Genomic DNA, 20,412 nt, shown 5'->3' on the forward strand with positions numbered 1-20,412 from the left:
TTTCCAATCCCGAAGAGTACGACCATGATATATACTTGACACGAAGTTCGCTGTACAAGGCAGACGGTAGAGCCACAAGTACATCGCATTCGCCGTGAGCTCTTTGCGGGCAGGCAAGGCGACGTGGTAGAAAACTATTCTAAGGACGGACCTCAGCAGCTTTAGGGAAGTATAGCGAGGGGTGTACAGCCCAAAGGCTTAGGCTGTAAGCGTGCCGCAGATCTCGAGATCGGAGGAAAATAGGCAAGCTGCGACGCTGAATCACGATAAAAGACTCGGGAAGAGTGTCATGACAATGTGGGAATGATGCCACCACCTGGGAGGCATGGGCGACCGATGTTAGCCCTAATTCGCGTCGCTTTAGGTGAAGCAGCGTGAAGCTCAGTATCAGTGGTGAGCTCGATGTTTTTGTCCCAGGCCAGTCCACAATGAATCAGGAAAAGGTTCGTATCGTTACAGTGGACCCTTCACAATTTATACACTGGTATGATGATGCAACGTACTAGTAGTACTCCCGCTTTAAAATGTCTCTCATGCGTCCGACCATATCTCCTTCGCCGTTTGCACCAGCAGTGACAGCTTCTTGACCACGTCAGCTTCGGTGACCGGATTTCCGTCGGCGTGAGACGCGAAGCCGCACTGTGGTGAGATGCAAATTCTGGACATAGCAGGTTGTGACCGTCGCGTTACCGTCAATATTCTTGAACAGACGGATATGGAAGGCATCGGAACTCACTGATTGAGAGCCTCCTCTTGGGAGCGTGGTTCAACACCATTTGCGATTACAGTTGCAGCAGCGTGAACGCGGGCCTTGAGCTCCTCCTTGTCTTCGAGCTAAAGGAAGATTGCCTGTCGTTAGCCACAGATTTGAAACTATGCGGGACAGTATACGCGGGAACGTACCTTGGGAAATTTGGACGTGACGAGACCAAGGACCACGACTTTTTCTTTCGGAAGGTACTTGAGTGGCTCGAATGTGCCTGCTCGATCGGTGTCGTATTCAAGCTACATCGGCAGCGCAGTGGTTAAATAGACAATATCAGTCAGGATGAAATATAAAGACGCACATAATAGCAGTCGACAGGAATCTCGGTGAATAGCCTAACAGCAATCCTATCGTACCCGCCCTCGCTGAAATGTCTGCCATCCTAAGGAGTCAACCAGATTCGCGTGTTAGCACCGACCTCACGTCACAACTAGTCACCCGAAAGAGAACACCTCACCCTGAAATTTCCTCTGCAAAGATGCAGACCGACGTTCATGTCTGCTGGTCTGCCATGGAGACACGCCTGATATGCCTTGATGTACGTGCTAAGCAGTTTCTCATGGTCGATGCCGACCTCATCCATGCCAGTGATCATAGATTCAGCGCAGAAGTAAGCAAGGAGAGGGTCGTCGAATTGAATATTGCCTGGTGTATTGCAAAGGAGAGATACGTAAGTTGTTGACAGCGTTCGAGTTCGAAAATATACGTACGGCATCCAAGTGAGTATAACTCTTTGATCTCTTCTTGGTAGGCCACAGCGATATCCGCGAAGTACCCATCTACACACAACATGATAAGCAGAGGGGTCATACGGAATATCGTCAGAGCCACATTATGCTCACCATCATTCGCGTAAACATCTTTCGGATAGGCATGTTCTCCGTGTCGGAGGTGGAACCACTCAGGGGCACACATGGTGAGCTTGATATTCTTGTGTTCCTAGAGTATTTATGCACAACGTTGAGCAACGGAACCAGAGATTTTAATTCAGAGTTGTACAGACCTCAGGCGGAGTGATCTTCTTCAGGTATTCGAACTGGGATTTATAAAATGGTTTTGTACGGCGTAGCTTGCCCTATGATGATGATTGTTATGGTTGAATGATCGAGAGATAGAATGAGAGAATAGTCATGCACCTCACACAAATACGACGCAGCGTTCTTGAATGAGTGTTGCTTGAAGGCAAAGGTATCGGGTACATAATCCTGGATCTCAGAAGTCAGAGAGAAGAAAAAAACATGCTTGGCCGAAATGCACATACCATGAACCATTCAAGTGGAACTGAATTCGTGAAAAATGCGTTGTAACCGGACCGATAGTACGGGGCACTGAAGTAAATGTAACGAACCATCAGAAACGTATCTCATTCCCTCCAAGTTGTCGAAGACTCCGTCGTAGAACATATGCTACACGAGCCATGCGAGATACAAGCTCTGGTAAGTCGAACTGAAGAGATCCTCGTAAGTGTAATCTAAAATGTGGAACTTACCCTTCGAAATTCGCCATCCGTGACAGACTTGATCCCGACCTCGTTTTGCATACGAACAATGGCGTCGATAGATTTGTCTTCCTCAGCTACCAACTCCTCAAGTGATATCTTCTTCTCGTCATACTCGCGCCGTTTCTGCAGTAACGACGCGGGACGCTTCAAAGAACCGATGTGGTCCGCGCGGAAGGGTGGGTTCAAATGAAGAGTCATGATGCAGCCGAGGATACTGATGGGTTGAACAGTCGGAGGAGGAATGACGGTGCGAGACTTGAGAAGTGTAGGGCCGATGCTCTGCCAGAGACGTCGACATTCAATATATAGCAGGGGCAAGAGCGCGTGAAGAGAATGAGTGCGACGGCCGTGAGCTTTTGTGAGCTTTTATACACAATCCTCACTAATCCATATCCAACCGAGAGAATGACAGAAGCGATCGATGCGAGTTGGCGACGGCAAAAGCACGAAGTTCACAGGAGCATGTCAAAAAGCTTCTGTTCCATCGCCTTTCCGCGCATGATCCGTTAGTCCGCTGGAAGGAGATTGAAATAACTTGGAGAGACCGATAACCCATGATACGCATATGTGGCCGTGTGATGGGCTAGACGGGTCCGATGAGTGCGATTTGACTTGTGCTGGTGGGAATGACGATGCATTGTACGAATGACGATATAGTCATGCACACCCAAAACAATATGTAATAGGGGTGAACATCTGGCAGTTGATTCACCGATAAATAATATGTTTCTTAGACGTCCTGGAATAACAACGGAGACAATAATATGGAGCATACGTATATGTCCAGTCCGATTCGTTTTCCAGCCCAAGTGATGTCGTCTTAACCGCGTGTCAATGAGTTAGAGATGAACTCAGACCCTGTCCTTACCCTTTGCCAAAGCGATCCTGCGAGACAAGGAATTAAAGACGTGAAAATCCACCACACGCCGCCGACTAGGCGGCGAGATGCAATGACCAGGTACTCGAGGAAATAGATAAACAAAGCCAAGCTGCAGAATGTGATGACAGTCTTCGACCAACGACTCTGCCATGCAATGGTGAATAGTGCGATGGCAGTGGAGGCCCAAGAGATGAACGCCATGAGGCCTGGAAGACGAGAATGAATGGAGAAGTAGAAGTAAGAAGAGTGAGTGTCGGTCGCGAGGATCTAAATGAGGTCAAGGTTCGACAAATAAGCGATACAATAATGCAGAGATACTGAAGGCGAAGACAAGCCTTGAATTTATTAGGGTCGGCACTGCTGTATTTGAAGAGAAACCACCCATCGAAGAGTATACCGAGGCCCGCTGTTATAGCTGAAACAGACACTGCACCTAAAGCAAGGTTTCCGATGTCGTATAATGCTGGATTAGCTGTAGGCGAAAACCCAAAAATTGTGACATCGAGCCTAGGAGGTGCACATAACAATTGTTGTTAGATATTAACCCCAGAGCTCATAGACTTGAGATAGAAGAACATACGCCGCTATTCCAATCAACTATATATAGGTAGTGATTCAGCTCCATAGACCAGCTTTCGCAGGGGGGTCGAAGAACAACATACCGACACTCCAACGAACTGCCACTCCTGCAACAATCTCCTCAAAACCTCCTCGATTTCAGAATCCGTGGTGGCATGTGTCAACTCTCGATAATAAGTGTACGTTTCGAATGCCGAATAACTGAAGGCGATCGTAGTGGACGAAATCGTTTGTGCGCGTTGGAGGAGTTGGAACTGGGGGAGCAAGGAGGGTATAAGACCAAGTATGGAGTGACGAGTAACCTGTGTATGTCGTTGTCTCTTTTCCAGTTTAGAACTGTCGAAGAACTCGCTGAAGGCGGGGCTACTGGCAGTGACGGAGCTCCTTGTGGCATTAGAGGTATACGACGTATGTGCTGCGCTGGTTCGGTTGTACCTTCGACGGATATTGGGAATCAGAGGGGCATGATGTTCGAATTGTTCATCCACGTCGCCGACGGATAGGAGATGTCCTACATGATGTACTCGGTAAGTCAACAACGAATCCTATATAATCCATATAGAGCTCACCTATATCGATGGTATACACCACATTGTTCTTGGTTACTTTCCTCGGTGAATAGACTTCTCCCTCTCCACCAATCAGAAACAGTTTTGATCCACTGCACGACATCGAATGCCCCATTCTTCCGGTAGGCCTTAACTCTAAATCGTCGAAGGATAACCAGGTATTATCTGCATCGAGCAGTCAGTTGTTCGTGCGAGTGGACAGGACAAAGAGAAGTGATAGTAAGGAACCTTACCGGATAATCTAAGGCAAATAAGCTCGCCAATGAGGCACCCCGAAGTATCACGGCCTCCATAGACAAACATAACGTCCTTCATGACGACGGAGACATGTCCCTGTCGAGCTGCAGGATGTATCCCTGTGCATTGAAGTTTAGTCCATTTGTGGCGAGAAGGATCGAAGAGCCAGGTATCATCGTAGTGAACTTTCTCGTGAACCCCTCCGAAAAGGATTAACTTCCCCTTATAAGACACGAGGGTATGCCCCGAGCGAGGTGGTGGTTTGGAACTGAAAGTTCGAGTCTTGCATACTTGCCAGCCGGGAAGTTGATCTGAAGGAACGTAAGCGATCGCCAACAGGGTACCTCCAGGGTATGCGAAATTTGACTCGCCTCGAAAGTTGAATGTCCATAAATCATTTGACTTCCCAATGCCACCAAAGACGAAAAGTAAGGAGCCGGCCAGCGCCACAGCGTGACCTTTCACCCCATCATGACCTGTAGGACCCTGCGTCCTACTTTCGAGTCTTGTCCACGCATGAGTGCCTTTGGGGAACAAAAAAGTATAGGTATTAGTAAATCGGGCCTTACGTGAAAGCGAACATAATCAGCGAAGGAGGAAATGACTTACCCAAATCAAGACAATACACAGAATCACACGTATGCTTGGTACCATCCATCGAATGTCTTGCGCACGGCAAACTCTCCGTGTATGTCTCGGTCCTACCGTGCCTCACAGCATCATGAGCAGCAGCCGAGCCAGGCCTTCCACCCCAGACTACCAGACCATCGCCACCCTCCATCAGAGCACATGAGTAACCGATACGGGGAGGCGGCTTTTCGCCTGTCGCGTGGAGGAGCCTCGCTGAGAGTTGTGTGTCGATGTTTCCAGGATTGGTGTGATCAGGATCTGAGATGATGTAGAGATCACTTTCGGTCCTGGACGCTGACTTCCCACGGGGTGCATCGTGGTGGCGTCGGTTGCGAGAGCGTGAACGGCCATAATTGGGGTGGGGGTTGTGAGTGTGGTTGTGGCGTTGTTTAGGAGCAGACATGCCACCGAACAGAAAGAACTCGCCAGATGACGTGCAAGTCGTCGTCAAAGCATGGCCGTATCGGGGAAAAGGCGAGGGAGAGTGCTCAAGCGGTAGTGGCATGCCAGTCTCGTCTACTGGATGCTCGAGGGCAAGGTACTCTGTCGACCACTGATGCACGAGATGTTGATCATTGTCGGGGTTGTCTTCGAAATGGACGTTTGTTGCCGAATTATATGGCAATCGTCCAGAGTGGCTGACTAGGCTGATATGTCTGAAGAGTATGAGTTAGTAGTGCCATGTAAGTTGCGATGACTTGAGAAGCACTTACAATTTATTGGTACCAGAACTATTTCTCTGGTCCGAGCGCAGCGGTTGAGTCTGGAGACGCTGTCATAGGAGGGATATCAGTCGGCCAATAATCGAAGGGGTTAGGGATGAGAGGCCTAACAATATACTCACGTTCATATTGCCCACCTCTTCACTGGCACCGCTAAAATCCTGCATATTAGATCTCGATTAGCAGCAGACAAATACTTAAACAGCAACCAAGTAAAGGGAAGAAAGCGAGGATAGAGGGCGCGGGGTATGTGGTGCAATTAGCCAGGGGATCATTGCCTCGTCATAATATCAGGGTAACGTTGGGGTAACCGGGAGCATCAAGAAGCATCAAGGTTCACCTGTGTTTCAAGTTGCGACGCAACGCTGCATCGTGTTCAATGGAGCCCTCTGTCTATCAGTGGTGGAAGCTGGCCCCAGCCCATCATGATCATGGAACGGCGTTGTCAGCCAAGCCCCGAAGACAATAGTATGGCAAGAAAACCGCAATGCATCTAAATAAAATTGGTGGGTGCGCCATAGCTATAACATACCGAACGCTTGTGATGATAAAGAAGATGATGGTAGGCTGCAAAGCAGACCTGTCAGTAATAGATCAGCGGCCTCCTCCTGCCTCTCTTTCCCCGAATCGTATGTCTGTCTGAAGCTGCTGAATCCAAGATGAGTCCATTACAACCCCTTTACTTCTGCTTGCTGATACCAAATGGTTCAGCTCCGCTGTGGTGTCCAATACCGAGCTGAGGCGATGTCCGAGTCCACAGTAGTCCTCCCATCCCGGTGGTCCGTGTCCGCAGGCAGTGTTTGATTGCGCCACCGCCACCCTCCACACCGCTCTTCTCAATGCCCCCAGGCTCATATCCCCATACTCTGACTTGAGCTGTCAGCTCGGGCGGCATATCCATCGAGGCTTAAATCACTCCATAACCCTATCCGTCATCCTACTGACTCCCAAGAAAGCCTGCAACAATGCCGGGACAACAAACGGCTCTCGACACTCCCTCTCCACGTCTTTCAGCGCGTCTTCTGTTCTTCTGAGACGGACTTGGGCCGCTCTGCGGGCTGATTTTTCAAAGGAGAGGGAGGTGTGCAGGGAGGTGAGGGTTGAGTGGAGTATTTTGAGGTCAGCTGTTTGGGAGAGGAACAAGCGTTGGGGGAGCGGGGACGAGCAGTTCGGTCAGTCAAAAAAGCGGTCAAAGTGATGAAGGGGAATGGACCTTTGGAAGGCATTCAACAGAACGAAGCGCAGAAATCAAAACTCACTCATGATGTCGCCATTATCATCATTATTTTCCTCATCAACCTCCCCGTCTTCCATAGCCACATCACCATACAACCCATCGCGCACGGCCTCATCTTCTACGTCAATTTCGACGACCTCTCCATTCTCGCTCCCAGACCTGATTCTCTTCCTCGGCCGTGCTATCACTTGCTTTTGACCACTTTCTTTCGCCCCGAGTCCAGCTCCAGGACCACACAATCCCTCCTCATCCATCACCTTTCTGACAAACCTCCTCACATCGTCATTTTCCATCCGTCTCCTCTTGACCTCTCCTCTTAACCTCTCACATTCTTCCTCCGCTTGGGCCGCCTTCCGTTTCAGTGTGTGACGCTCCGATTCCCAAACACATTCATCCTGGTTTTCCTGTGGCCGCAAAGGCGAAGGCGAATGGAGCTGCGGTTGTGACCTCGACGAACCACAATCTTCCGCTCCTCGCTGATCCTCCCCACGATAATATGCCCTAAGCAAACCCTCCAGCTCAGGCGGTAGTCGCCCCAAAAGTGCCCGCACGTCTCGCATTCGCCGATGTTGCTCGTCGGCGACCTCAACCTCAACCTCGACTTTGGTGGTATCGACAACGTCCTGGTCCGGAATACGGCAACTATCTGAAATCCTGGATAATGGGTGTCCGGCCTCCTGATGAAGTCGGTCTTCGTCCTCGGCTTGTACACAATCTCGGTCGGAGACGATGGGGTGCTCGTGATCAAGTGGTGCAGGCGTAGACGACGACGCGTGTGGCTCTGTACGCGTTTGACGCAGTTCCGATCCTTCACTCGAACGCGTTGAACGTGAATCCGGCCTTCGGCCCACAAGAACGAAGTTACTATTCCGTGACAGAGTCGCATCTGCAGAGTTCGACTCATGCTGCTTCCTGAACCTCCCAATCATCCCCAACAATTCCTCAGGCCCCGCTCGCTCGCTCGCTCGACCTGCGACTTCCGCAATTGGGTCGAGATTTGGGCGCGGTTTCTTGAATTTTGGAGCCCATTGAGAGGAGGGGTTGGACGTGGACGGGAGTGGGACGGTGGAGATCGAAGCGGATGATGCTGTGAGAGTAGAAGATGGAGGACCGGTGGAGGGTGGAGGAGCGAGAGTGATGTTTGAGGAGGAAGACGAAGGGGTTTGTGATGAAGATGCCTTGGAGGAGAAAGTCGCAGAGGGGACGTACGACGCCACACCAAAAACATGATGTGACCGGGTGGCGCCGTCGGTTTTTCCAGCGTCGTTCGAATTCTCAGATTGTGGCGGAGGCGAAGTTTCGGCGGTACCCTGCGACTGTGAAGAAGACGACGTGGAAGGTGAATGTGCTCGGAATTGCGTTTCCTGCGATGAAGAGGGATCCGATTCTGGGGGGTTGGTGGTCATGCTGATACATAGTTTGACGCGTTTACGAGGATCAGAGGTCGCATTCGGATATTGCTGTTCAAACGGAGTGGATGAAGTCGAAACAGGAACCACAGTGGGAACCTTCGACGTCGCGTGCACATGCGTGTTCGGTTCCTCCACGACACCAAGAGCCTTCGCGTCCTTCTTCAAAGCCAGAACAAACGGCTCTTTCGCCTGCTTGACCGTCTTTCCCTCCACGTCCTTACTCGTCGCCGCCGTCGTACTAGTCGCATTACCGGCGAATGCAAGCTTAGGCTGATCGAAGAAGAACGAAACGCCCAACGCGTTCGATCTAGGGCCCGTCGGTGCATTGGTGACGGCTCTGCTCAGATCTGGTCCAGTCGGGGTTGGCGTACTTTTCCCGTTCTTATCCTTCTCGTCTGTAGTACGGAGCGCCATCATTGATCACTTTAGGGCTTTTGGAGGACGAGGGTGAAGAGCTCGTAGAACTGACCTTTTGCTACCGAAGGAGATTGATCAGAGGGTGAAGACTTGGATGTGGAGGATACGCGTGCGTAAGGATAAGTAGCGTAGGAGCCTGTCTGACGAGGTTTGAAAACTTCGACGGGTGGAGGGATGCCGTTGTAGGAGCTAAAGGTCGGGACATCGCGCGGGTCGAGGGGAAGTTCGGAACCGGAGCGAGTGCATTTGATTTCGAAGCTGATTTTTTAGGGGCGTCAGGGGCGTTAGGATGGAAGTGGTGTTGGAAGGATGGGGGAACGTGAGGAAAAGACAAAGTCAGTTTGTGCCATCGTCAATGAATGAGAATACGAGACTAGGAGGTTTTATGGCTGGTATTGAACGTACAGTTCGACTGAGATTCTGACGGGTTCGGATTGACGGCGTTAGTATTATAATGCAGTGGTGTACTTGAATGTCAGGATAACTCACATAGATAGTTTCTCCAGTTTCTTCGCGTCCATGCTGCCAATACCGCGCTGCAACGCGATGACCATACACTACCCATACATACAACGTTAATCATCAGCACATTTCTTCACCAATCCCACATTTCTCGCCCAAATAACACGCGACCAAAAGAATAACAAGGTAAAGCCACTCACATTCCCTTTTTGTGTCTCATAATGCGCCTCCACAGCATCCCCAAAATCGCCACTCAAAAAGATTTTATCCTTCTTCGGCAGCGAGCTGCCCAACCTCAACGAAGTACTATCCATATCCTTCCTCAGCATGTTCTTTAGCTCCGACATCTGGTCCCTTCCGCGCACAGAGTTGTGTGTCGGGCAGTCCCTGATCTTCAGCATCTTGAGACCTTTGTAGCGGATGCGGAGAACAACATGGTAGGGATCGCCGGCGGCCATGGTGGCGACGACTGTGAGCAGTACTGGTGCTGAGCACAGCGGTAGGTATACAAAGACTTAGTGCGCGATATCCTCGATGAACCTGGTACAGTGGCGCGTTTGACAACGAGGAGAGAAGTTATGAACGCGTGAAAATGTCGAAGCTGAGCTTTCGAGAATTGCAAACGAATATCTAAGGTGTATATCGGCAGAATATCGCTCCACGCTGCTGATCGTCGTCGACCTCGAAGTAGATGACGGTGGCGATGGTGGTGGTAAAGAACAAAGGAGGACGAAGGACACGACGCATGACCGTCGCCGTCTGCACAAATTCGGATTTGGGGCAAATTGCTAATTAGAATTTAGAAGTGGCACAAGCGCGACCGCGACGCGTTCTGGTTCTTGTGTTTACGTAAATGACGCGTGTTTGGCGTGCTGATCACCGCGTTTTTGGGCCCTTCGAGGCATGCGGTTGCCTCATTGAGAACGGGGTTTGTCTGCACCTTTGTTTGGCCGAATAGACGAAGATGGAGTTGCTTGGGAAAGGATCAGGAAGACAATTGGGAGCAAGAGCATCGCGAACAAAAGCGTCGACCTTGGTTCCTTTTCACCTCAGGCTCAAACTCATGCTCGGACCTTCCATCCTTCCTCCACCACGGCGTCCTTCTTCCTCGGTCCCCACATTGTATACACGGTCCTACCATCTCCCACATTATCCGATTGGAATCATCCAATCTACTTCTGACAGCAGTATTATTAGGGCACTTCTGCTCGCACGGACGCCGACATCGATAATCCTTTCGCTTTAATACAGATATTTGCACATCTTCCGAGATACGTACAGAGGCCCGCCGACACCGCCACCGCCACACATTCACCCCTCGTTTCCTCCCTGCCTCGACATCCATCACGATTCGTGGTCACTCCAGCGCCTCATCTAACTCGTCACAACGCCCACTCCTCACCGTCACCGTTCTAACACACAGACCAAGGCAGACGACTAGTATCCCACGTTGATCAGATAATCAGCGAGATTCTCGACGATGGGTGTCGCTTGGCCGGCTTGGATCGGTGCAGCATATTCCGCGACGAGGATGGCCTGTTTCGTCTTGACGATGACGGCGCCGTCAGCCTGTGCGGTCGGTCATATCGTTATGTTGTAGATCGTATTGATGTTGTTGACCATGGCATCACACGAGTAATCGTAGACGGAGATAACAAAATAAACGTGAGCATGACATGTCTGGACCGCGGAACCGAAAGACGAGATAGAAATGGGAGGTAGACGTAAGAGCACGAGGAATGGATGGTCGAAAAATGGTAGGAGTCAAAACCAATCGCCCCCGGAAGGTGCAAGGGTGGAGGTAGTATAAAACGGCATAGAAGAAAATGACATAGAATGAGCCAGTAAACGCACCTGCTTCTTCCCATAAATACTTCTGTCGTTCACCTGCAACGTGAAGTACTTCTGACCCGCGAGACGGAAACCACTGGCTTGCGTGGAGGTTGGGTCCACAAACGCGTTGATCACGGCTTTCTGCTCCTCTGGGGAGAGCTGTATGAATTGGTTGATGGTGAGCCCACGAAACGACCGGATTGTTCGTGCACCACCAGCGATAGTAGTAGGTGAGGCGTGTTGAGAGGATGTAGAGCGATCGTAAGTGTGATGAGGGCCAGAAATACGAGGAACAGAGTAGGATAGAAAGTCAGTATACCAGTTACGGATGTACAGAAAAGAGATGTGGCAGTAGTTGGATTGGGCAGAGGCCGATATAGAGGGGGTAGATAGGGAGGAGATGATGAAAACATGAAGAGGAAGAAGACCATGATCGAGATCCGAACGTACGTTATACCCAGCCGTCGTAGCCCACACACCGCCTTGCTGTCCGAGAATCGCCGCTTTCGTAATCATCCCGCTGCCCACAAGGTTAGTGTCGACGTATGCTGCATTCCCGCAATACCGATTCCAAGTCCATGCCACAAATCGCCGTAGGTTCCAATGTCACCCAGGAGCAAGGTTCAAAATAACAGCAATTAGTACGATGTCGATATAAAATGCAGACCACACGCAAAAGCGAGCAATATCGAGCGGGCCACAAATGACGATGTATTTGGGTACTCGCGAATATGTCTTGTGCTGTATGACGGAGATAAAGACAGGAGAAAACGTACTTTGCCAAGACATTGCAGCCTAATTGTACTCTGACGAAAAGCTAAAAGTTGGAGGGAAGAAGTAGGAATGTTATGAATCCGAGAGAGCAAGAAAGAGGCTCGAGGAGATGGTTGATGATGGTGGTAGTGAAAGGAGAGCGTCAGCCAGCCCCGAGCACTCCTTTGGCTGGGCGGAACAAATGTCCGGAAGCGGGACGGAGATCGCCATCAGATATAGCAAATCTGCCCCGATCAGGCTGATTTTGAGGCCGCCTTGAGCCCTCGTTTCAGCTGTGTTTACGGCCTGGTTATGCATGCTGCCTGCGTCCAGAGGCGAGGATGTGTCGGGAATGACAGGGAGGAGAGGGCAAAGAGATACAAGCGCGTGGTTGAGGGTAACGATTATTCTGAGAAAATCTGGTCGTTACTTCGACCCTACTTCGGAAGGGAATGCCCGGGACGGAGACCTGCAGAAGACCGCTTTTTGTGAGCAACACGTGCTTCTTAGGGCATAAATAGGAACGTATTTGGATGCATTTCGCGGAAATTGTGGCTTTGGGGCCGTGGATTTCCTCTTCTTTCTGTCGTTCATCTTCATGATGCTGTCACATCCTCGTTCATCCCTCTGGCAAGGTCTATGCTTGGCTACGAACCCTTAAACTGCCGTCAACCCATCATCCTCACCAAATGAAGGTCCTACTCTTCGGAACTTGCACTGTCGAGTTGTCACAAGCAAAAACCACTGTCCTCATCACCCTTGCTAGAGCTCCTCAGCCTGACGGACTTCACTCTGGTCTTGACGCCTCTTAGGGGTGCTTTTCCTAACTTTCCACGATTGACTGCTCTTTCGTGTATGGTGGCTTCGTGCAAGCCGAGGAAATGCAAACTTGGACGATGTTCATGTCATGTTTCGGTCTACAAGTGTGGCACGAACATGCAGAAGTAAATGTGCCGATCTCTTAGCTCGAGACAATAAAACACACTGGCACGATGTGCAATGCACGACGGCCGGGTCTCCTTTCTCTAGTTATAAAACTGTATAGGCAGACTTTGCAGATTGATACACCCTATTTATCAGCCCTATAACGCCCTGCTGCCTTCCTCGCGCGAGACTCTACTGCTCTAGTACGCGCAGCTCACAAAGGCCGATATCCGTGCTCTGCGGCGCTATGGATCAGGTACATGTTGGACTCGTAGTCCGACTCCCATGGGCTGTCAATCATATTCTCCGCATTTTCACCGTGACCACTGGTCAAAAGCTAGGAACACGCACTTCTTTGGAAGGACTTTCGCTCGTTCCGGGTTTCAGAGACGAATCGACGGTGATATTTTGTGATGCTAGGCCTAGGAGTGTCCTGAACTTCAATGCAACCTTTGTGGTCCTGTCCATCCGACATTCCTTCACTTCTTCGTCCAGTCTCTCGCACTGACTCGAACAATCACTCCCCATCATGCACGGCTTGGACTCGAGCGACTCGGGCAACGCATCTTTCAAACTTGTCTCTGCCAAGTAAACTCCAACACCGACATAAAGCCGGTCTGTGATGTGAACTGCAGCATCTCGTACCTATCCTCCATCAGCGCCGATCATGAGGATAGGATGTAGTTTGGGTCGTTACCGCCATCGTTCTCAGAGGATAGGAATCTAGGTTCAACTCACTACTCTCATATGCGCATCTTTCTATGAATAAAGTGATGGATCCTTGGATCTAGCTTCACCTCGCCATGATCAGTGATAAGTATACAGTTTCAAACCTGCACCGATCCATCCGAATCCGATGGCTGACTTCTACATCATTTTGTGTTCTGCCATGCCTGGTCTCGAATCCGCCTTCAAGGCACACCTGTGGACAATAATATCGCATCTTGAGCTACCTGGACTAGATTTGGACCTACATGCCAAGCAGCCTCCAGAGTACTAGAGGATCAGCTGCACCGTCAAGGGGCTTTCCACTTTATGGGCGACGGCACGAACGGCTCCAGCAGTTTTGTCTTGTTAATCATTGACTTAGGGCCCGCAGGAGCTCCGGGCTGGACAGGTATAAAAGATGACTCGAGTGTTACTCGAGACTGGCAGGCCCAAGCTCACCGGATATTGTTTTATCTTAGTACGACTGCCTCTGAATCTTGCCTTACACCGGATCCCTACACGAGAACTGTCGTCCATAATCCAACTATGAAGAGCACCATTTACTTCGCTTTCTTTGCTCTCATGCGCGTTGCTCTTGCCGGTAAGTAGACCATCCCTCTGTGCGACTCTCTTCGTATTATACTCGATATTCAACACCTTTCATTCCCTACATCCCACATTCCACATCGACACACTACTAGTACCCCCGACCCCACGCGAACTCTGTGGTACAGGCGGGACCGTCATCAACAGCACCACCGTCCATCACAACGGACTCGACATCAACATCAAGACTACCACTTGTCCCACCCTTATTGCCTCGGCGAACAGCACCAGTGCTCGCGCGGAGAAAAGGGAAGAGGAGGAGAGACAGACTGCGTCGTGTTCTGATGGTGGATGTATGTACTCTCAATCTCGTTCTTCGTATTCGATATAGGAGTACTTATGATGGATGCTAATGTGCTTTGGGATGGGATAGGCACTACCTACTGTTTGAACCTCGGCGAACAGCCTTTCGTTTTCGACTGTCAGACGCTCGCGGACGCACTCGAGGATCTTTACCGTAGGTCACACACCCTATCTTTCGCCCCATTTCGCGTTCGGTTCGTTGACACATGGATATCATAATATTCTATATAGCCGAGAGCTTCCTCGCCCCGCCGCAAACCTCTAGCGAATTCTCCATCGATACGTGCGCGTTTGCGTTCCTCAACTACGACGTGGAGGAGTATAGCGTCTGTTACTTGAACTTCGTGCGTCCATATCCACCTCCTTTTTGCTTCCTTACACCCTGACCTTGACTCTTCCTACATGGACTAACATCTCATTATCGTCGTGCTAGGGCTTCAACGGCATTATCACTGCAGATAACTGTTTCGGTGACTGGCCCGCGCCGACGGCCACTGCTGGCGGAGCTTGTCTCTCCCCTGGCTACGCGGGGAATGACTGGGCTATCGAGTGAGCATATTCGTTACTTTCATCCTCCCCTGTTTTGAGTCAGCACTGCTGATGACGTGAAATTGTAATGCGTTGGTAGAGTGTTCTATCCTTGAATGAAGCAATACGCTCAGCTAGGGTCTGGTATGGTATGGTATGCAATGGGTGCGCAGTGTCGAGTGGAGCATTGTCGTTGTCGAGATAATTATGTGGAAAATATATGCTATGGCCGTGGATCACTCTAACGGGCATAGAACATTGGAGGCTGCCTCTGGAAAGCGCGGTTTCTCGATTCAACTGAGAACCGAGTCAAAGCTTGTTACTTACTCTCTGCAGGAAAACGCCACAATACTGTAACATATGAGGTCCATCTAAGACCAATCAAATGTGATGAGAGTTCGTCGAATTACCCCTAAAGGAGTGTGACAAGCTCATTGAACGAGCTTTACAAGAGAAACAAAGTACTAAGGAAGGCCAAACGCAGGGGACAATTCTCTTTTATCCCGAGCCTTAGGATAGAATCAGCTCCCGTAGAAACTGGAATTGAAAGCCCGAAAATCTCGAGTCAGACCGATGAAATTGGGTACCGATATGAAGCCGAAATCAAACATACCATGTGTCTAGTCTTCCAAACGAGAGATGCGACGTATTTTGGTTGGTTTATACGAGCGAGCCTGAACGATGTCATCGAGAGCGGTGCGTTTCTTCGGGCTACAAGTAGCTACGGCGGAAGTTGGGCACTGCGGCGTGTATCCGCCTGTAAAGTGACCATCGAGCTGTGGCGGCGGATATCATCCAGTGCGGTGAGATACCTGGAACAACGATAGAGGAAGGCAAGTCACATACTGTGGAGTACCCACATAGGAAGTGCTGAACATTAGGCTGGTAATATCTACGGAGTCGGACTCTTAGTTAGTGTGTGGTCCTTTCGCTACGAATAGATAGGGAGGGAGAGTAACTCACTCGCATACAAATTCATGCTGAGATGGATATTGCAAGGTATTGTCGAGCGAGGAAGGACCGGCAGCAGTTGGATGACACGAGTACGTGCAGGAGACAGGTTGGCCCGAAGGAGTCGCGGGTGCCGGGTTCCCAGCAACGAACGAAGTCAAGAGAGCAGCAAGAATGAGTGATGTGAACTGCATCATAGGCAAGGAGTGTGTGGAAAGTCAAAGAGTGGTGGTACTTATGAGACAGTGACCGCGTTTTCTTGGTGCATCCGCTGAAACCTAGTCGGCTGTTTATATAGTGAATAAAGAGTAGGTGTTGCATGCCGTGACGACCGCCCCGTGTGTCGACTGGGGCAGAAAACACCGGCTCCGGACCACGCTTGAGGCGATCAGTCCCTGTAAGAAACGAAAATGCAACCCTATATGACAGGTTTTCAACTCCATAGAGGCATTCAGTAGCAATAACGGAAGAAATGAAGCTGTACAGATGTTGTTGCCCTGAGTAAACACTCACACTGTAGCGGATATGTGCGGCTTAGAAAGTAAAACGCGATGATTGGCGCCCTTGACTAGGTTACCTATCAGCCTTCGTCTGCGACAGTGAAATATACCTGTCACGAGTATGCATCATTACTTCTGCCCTATACATCTCCAGGTTTTCAGTGAGACGTGACCAGCCCCTACGAAAATCAGTAGACTCAAACGTGGAGAGACACGCCCAGTTTCGGAGCTAGCGGAGACAAAGTGGCAGATAAACTCGGGCGAATAGGTGTATGTCAGTCAAACATAGAACGCCGTCTAGCAAGAACACGGTGTAGCGCCTCGATCTGATGGCCGAAAGTATCCCTACTTCGCATCCAAAACGAGGCTGTAGCAGATTTCAGGGCCCCAGGGGAATTTTACCTGCTGCCCTCGTCAACAAGCGTCCATGCTGGTTGGGTAGGGCATGCAAAGACACTCATTCCCAACGGATTGCGCAACTCAACCAACATTGAGCTACTTTTCGAACGAAGAACCACGAATGCAGACGATATTATGTGGGCCTCTCGAAGGATTGGGATAGACGTCTTTACAGCGGCTTCATGATGTGGGCAGATGCGGAAAATGTATCGTCTGACATTGCAGCGATATCGGGGAGGATGTAACGCCGGTGATCGCTGCAGGGAAGCCTTGATGTCGAGTAATATACCACTATTCTTATACTTCCTGGCGTAAGAGAAGAATTGTCGAGCATCAGTTGGCCCAGAACCGGAAGACTAGCCCTCTTGTTTACAGCAGCTGTCGCAGAACCAAGTCTTTGGTGGAAAGGATAAATTATCAGAATCGAGACGTCGACAGCTGCGACACGGGCGTGTGTGTACTCGATTGGTGCTCATGATTCAAAAAAAATACCCCGCGAGCAGAAAGGGCGGTGATTGAACTGAGATGCCCAGTTCACCGTTGAAAATCCTTCCACTGGCAGCACCATACGTAACGTTTGGTATGTAACCACTGACTTTCTTCGTGGCTCTGAAACAAGAGAGGCATGCTAGGCAGCTGTTGACACACCTCGGTCAATGTACTCAATCCTCCACGGTCAAGAGTATTTACTCCTCTTCCGATTTATCGAAGGCGTACTGCCGACGTCTGCGTGTCGCACAACTCGGTGGTTACAAATCGGATGATGCCTACTCACATATTTCGTTCAAAAATAGAGACCTTACCTGGGCTTACCAGTGTTATGTGAAGAAAGTAGTATCGAGCTAGATTCAAGCAAGTTGTTGGCAAGTTGTGGCAACCTGACACGATCCGGACAATACCGGACAAGGGTTGAAACTCCGCGCAAATAAAGCCACATGTCGTGCTGGCCCCTTGCCTTCAACCTCCCACTGAGCACTCTGCTCAACATTCAGCTCTCTTTTGACTAGTCGGCCTCATTGGCATGTGCTATATGCCCCTTGTAACTACATTCCGTGTGCTTTCAGTCAGACCCTGGAGCGAACATGATGCAAATTAGTCACTACTACAAAGACGAAAATACATGGTTTGCATTGACATCCGAGTTAGTGCCTATTTTTGTCGCTGACTGTACCCTTCGTTTCTCAGCAAGTATCCCAGGATCTCACCGAAGCGGCCATATATCGGCCAGTTGTCCAAAATACTCAGTTTACTCCCTTTGTCCAACAAGCCCAGCACATGGTGCTCTGTGCTGCACAGGCATTCATTTTCCGATGAAGCAACAGCCGTCACTTCTTCAGGACATCCAGATAATAAGTCAAGGAAGCATTCAATAAGATTTCCGCCTCGTAATGGAGTGATCGAATGAAAGGCTTTTCACAGCACCTTTGATCGCCTTTCGTCGAGCTATCCTCGTCTTATACTTATCAATCGTTTGGACACAGTCACGTCAATGGGCGCATGTCTTCGGCCATCATATAGGTGTTCAACCTACAAAGACCGGATACTAACCCTCCTTCTCGAAGTCTTACCTCGGGCATTGGCCCGAGGCGCTTGCAGACGAGCGTCGACGGGTCTTGGCATACACGTCCCCGAGGATGGATGGTATACCTTCCCCTACCTTTTCAACATCCGGGCTTACCAAGACCTGAATCGCAGTCACTAATTCCCAAGCAAACTTCACCCTCACGTCGAGTTTCGTTGAGTATGGTGGGCGAGATGTAAGGCGCTCATCAGGACCAACAGACTTGGTATAAGGACAGTGAGGATTCTGTACCTCTGGCTTTATTCTCAGTTTAACACAACATACCAACCCTCAACGTCTACAGCTCTTCGCAGTATACCTGTCAATATGTCCTCCACTTCTTCCAAGCTATTCCAGCCAGCCAAGTTTGCCAATATTACTCTGCAACACCGGGTTGTCATGGCTCCATTGACGCGGTTTAGAGCGAACAAGAGGCACGCTCACACTGAGCTTGGTGTCGAGTACTACTCTCAGCGCGCCAGCGTTCCCGGTACTCTGATAATTGTGCGCATACCTAGTTCTTTCTTCTTTCTTCTTCGCCGTTATTAGTTCGTGGTGCTAATGCGCGTATGCACCTTGCTATGCATCGCAGACCGAGGCTACCTTTATCGCCCCTCAGGCCGGTGGATACGCTCACATCCCAGGCATCTGGTCGGAGGAGCAGATCGCAGCATGGAAGCAGGTTCGTTGAATTGGCTTGTACCATTGTTTCATGATACTATCTGGTCATTCTCAGAAGCTAAAATCGCATATATCGTAAACAGATCACCGATGTCGTCCACGCCAAAGGCAGTTACATAGTCCTTCAAATGTGGGCTCTCGGACGCGCCGCTGACCCCTCTCAACTGGCCTCCGAAGACCCTTCACATGTGTACCATTCTTCTTCTGACATCCGCATGGATGACAGACCGGCAGATTCTCCAGCCCCGCAACCCCTCACCATCGCACAGATCAAGCAATTCGTCCAGTACTATGCCATTGCTGCCTCAAACGCGGTACACAAGGCCGGTTTCGATGGTGTCGAAGTTCACGGTGCGAACGGCTACCTCATCGACCAATTCACGCAAGATGTGACGAATAAGAGGATGGATGCGTATGGCGGGAGTATTGAGAATAGGACACGGTTCGTGTTGGAGGTCGTTGATGCAGTTGTTCGGGCGGTAGGGGTGGAGAAAGTGGGGATTAGGTTAAGTCCTTGGTCGACTTTCCAAGGTATGTCTCTATTTCACAATTTGAACTTCTTTTCTTATCGAACGTTCGTCAACGATTGACCTATCTCTGCAGGTATGCGCATGGCGGATCCCATCCCTACGTTCAGTCACATAGTCAAGACCATCAAGGAAAAATATCCCGACTTCGGGTAAGTGCCACAGTATCTTCGGTCCGTTCAGCATCCATGTAAGGATATCCTCACCTGAATACAATTACCTCTTGCTCTTTACCGTCCAGGTACCTTCATGTCCCCGAGCCCCGTCTTGCCGGTATCACCGACCGCGACGCCTCAGAAGACGAGTCGAATGACTTCCTCCGCAAGATCTGGGGAGACAAGCTTTACTTGGCCGCTGGAGGCTTCACCCGTGACGAGGCAATCAAAACCGCAGATACGAAGGGCGGGCTTGTCGTGTTCGGGCGGTACTTTATCTCTAACGTGAGTTTCCATCCGAGTCTTTGCTCTTTGGATGGCCAAACTCGGACCCACTTCCTTCATTTCTCATTCTTGTTTTGGGATACGTACGGCAGTGCTGACTGGTACTTTTATAGCCCGACCTTCCCCGGCGCTTGCGCGAAAACATTCCGCTTACAAAGTACGATCGTAGCACGTTCTTCGTTGACGAACCCACTGCAAGGGGATACACCGATTACATATTCGCAGAGGAGACGACAGGCGAGGTGAAGGCCATGGCATGAGTTGTATATAGACGACCAACGCGATG

The 20,412-nt window shown here is 50.2% G+C and overlaps 6 protein-coding genes across 6 annotated transcripts; 2 read left to right on the forward strand and 4 right to left on the reverse strand.

Moving 5' to 3' along the window:
• Positions 1 to 531: 531 nt before the first annotated feature.
• STEHIDRAFT_113047 (UROD/MetE-like protein) lies at positions 532 to 2,465 on the reverse strand (the record flags this gene model as incomplete). The annotated part of the gene is made up of 12 exons (XM_007306870.1): positions 532 to 658; positions 737 to 834; positions 904 to 1,005; positions 1,068 to 1,148; positions 1,224 to 1,411; positions 1,477 to 1,545; positions 1,609 to 1,705; positions 1,770 to 1,841; positions 1,903 to 1,971; positions 2,028 to 2,047; positions 2,115 to 2,172; positions 2,256 to 2,465. The coding sequence occupies 12 exons, from the start codon at positions 2,463 to 2,465 to the stop codon at positions 532 to 534; spliced, it is 1,191 nt and encodes a 396-aa protein (XP_007306932.1).
• Positions 2,466 to 3,087: 622 nt separating this feature from the next.
• STEHIDRAFT_62109 (uncharacterized protein) lies at positions 3,088 to 3,653 on the reverse strand (the record flags this gene model as incomplete). The annotated part of the gene is made up of 2 exons (XM_007306713.1): positions 3,088 to 3,414; positions 3,450 to 3,653. Coding segments are annotated over 2 exons (531 nt in total), but the record flags the coding sequence as incomplete, so codon positions are not given.
• A 2,716-nt stretch (positions 3,654 to 6,369) lies between these two features.
• STEHIDRAFT_170270 (uncharacterized protein) lies at positions 6,370 to 10,100 on the reverse strand. Its single transcript, XM_007306871.1, has 6 exons — positions 9,613 to 10,100; positions 9,440 to 9,507; positions 9,356 to 9,370; positions 9,003 to 9,208; positions 7,144 to 8,928; positions 6,370 to 7,008 (listed from the first exon to the last, which is right to left on the reverse strand). The coding sequence occupies exons 1-6, from the start codon at positions 9,868 to 9,870 to the stop codon at positions 6,797 to 6,799; spliced, it is 2,544 nt and encodes an 847-aa protein (XP_007306933.1). The 5' UTR covers positions 9,871 to 10,100; the 3' UTR covers positions 6,370 to 6,796.
• Positions 10,101 to 10,849: 749 nt separating this feature from the next.
• On the reverse strand, positions 10,850 to 12,034 carry STEHIDRAFT_132915 (profilin; the record flags this gene model as incomplete). Its single annotated transcript, XM_007306872.1, has 4 exons — positions 10,850 to 10,981; positions 11,267 to 11,404; positions 11,696 to 11,793; positions 12,022 to 12,034. 4 exons carry the CDS (start codon positions 12,032 to 12,034, stop codon positions 10,850 to 10,852), a joined length of 381 nt encoding a protein of 126 aa, XP_007306934.1.
• A 2,142-nt stretch (positions 12,035 to 14,176) lies between these two features.
• On the forward strand, positions 14,177 to 15,092 carry STEHIDRAFT_159404 (uncharacterized protein; the record flags this gene model as incomplete). The annotated part of the gene is made up of 5 exons (XM_007306873.1): positions 14,177 to 14,231; positions 14,332 to 14,529; positions 14,610 to 14,693; positions 14,771 to 14,883; positions 14,973 to 15,092. 5 exons carry the CDS (start codon positions 14,177 to 14,179, stop codon positions 15,090 to 15,092), a joined length of 570 nt encoding a protein of 189 aa, XP_007306935.1.
• A 3,713-nt stretch (positions 15,093 to 18,805) lies between these two features.
• Positions 18,806 to 20,386, forward strand: STEHIDRAFT_113051 (FMN-linked oxidoreductase; the record flags this gene model as incomplete). The annotated part of the gene is made up of 6 exons (XM_007306874.1): positions 18,806 to 18,982; positions 19,071 to 19,160; positions 19,243 to 19,690; positions 19,763 to 19,838; positions 19,928 to 20,126; positions 20,240 to 20,386. The coding sequence occupies 6 exons, from the start codon at positions 18,806 to 18,808 to the stop codon at positions 20,384 to 20,386; spliced, it is 1,137 nt and encodes a 378-aa protein (XP_007306936.1).
• Positions 20,387 to 20,412: the final 26 nt, after the last annotated feature.

The sequence above is a fragment of the Stereum hirsutum genome (genome assembly GCF_000264905.1).
Source record: "Stereum hirsutum FP-91666 SS1 unplaced genomic scaffold STEHIscaffold_12, whole genome shotgun sequence".
NCBI lineage: Eukaryota > Fungi > Basidiomycota > Agaricomycetes > Russulales > Stereaceae > Stereum > Stereum hirsutum.

Bases quoted from the DNA above. Each gene is read 5' to 3' on its own strand.
- STEHIDRAFT_170270 (XM_007306871.1), bottom strand. From the start codon at position 9,870: ATGGCCGCCGGCGATCCCTACCATGTTGTTCTCCGCATCCGCTACAAA. The intron at 8,929-9,002 runs GTCAGTTCTACG...TCCGTACTACAG, and splicing joins ATCTCCTTCGGTAGCAAAAG to ACGAGAAGGATAAGAACGGG. The intron at 7,009-7,143 runs GTGAGTTTTGAT...TCTCCCAAACAG, and splicing joins TGATAATGGCGACATCATGA to CTGACCTCAAAATACTCCAC.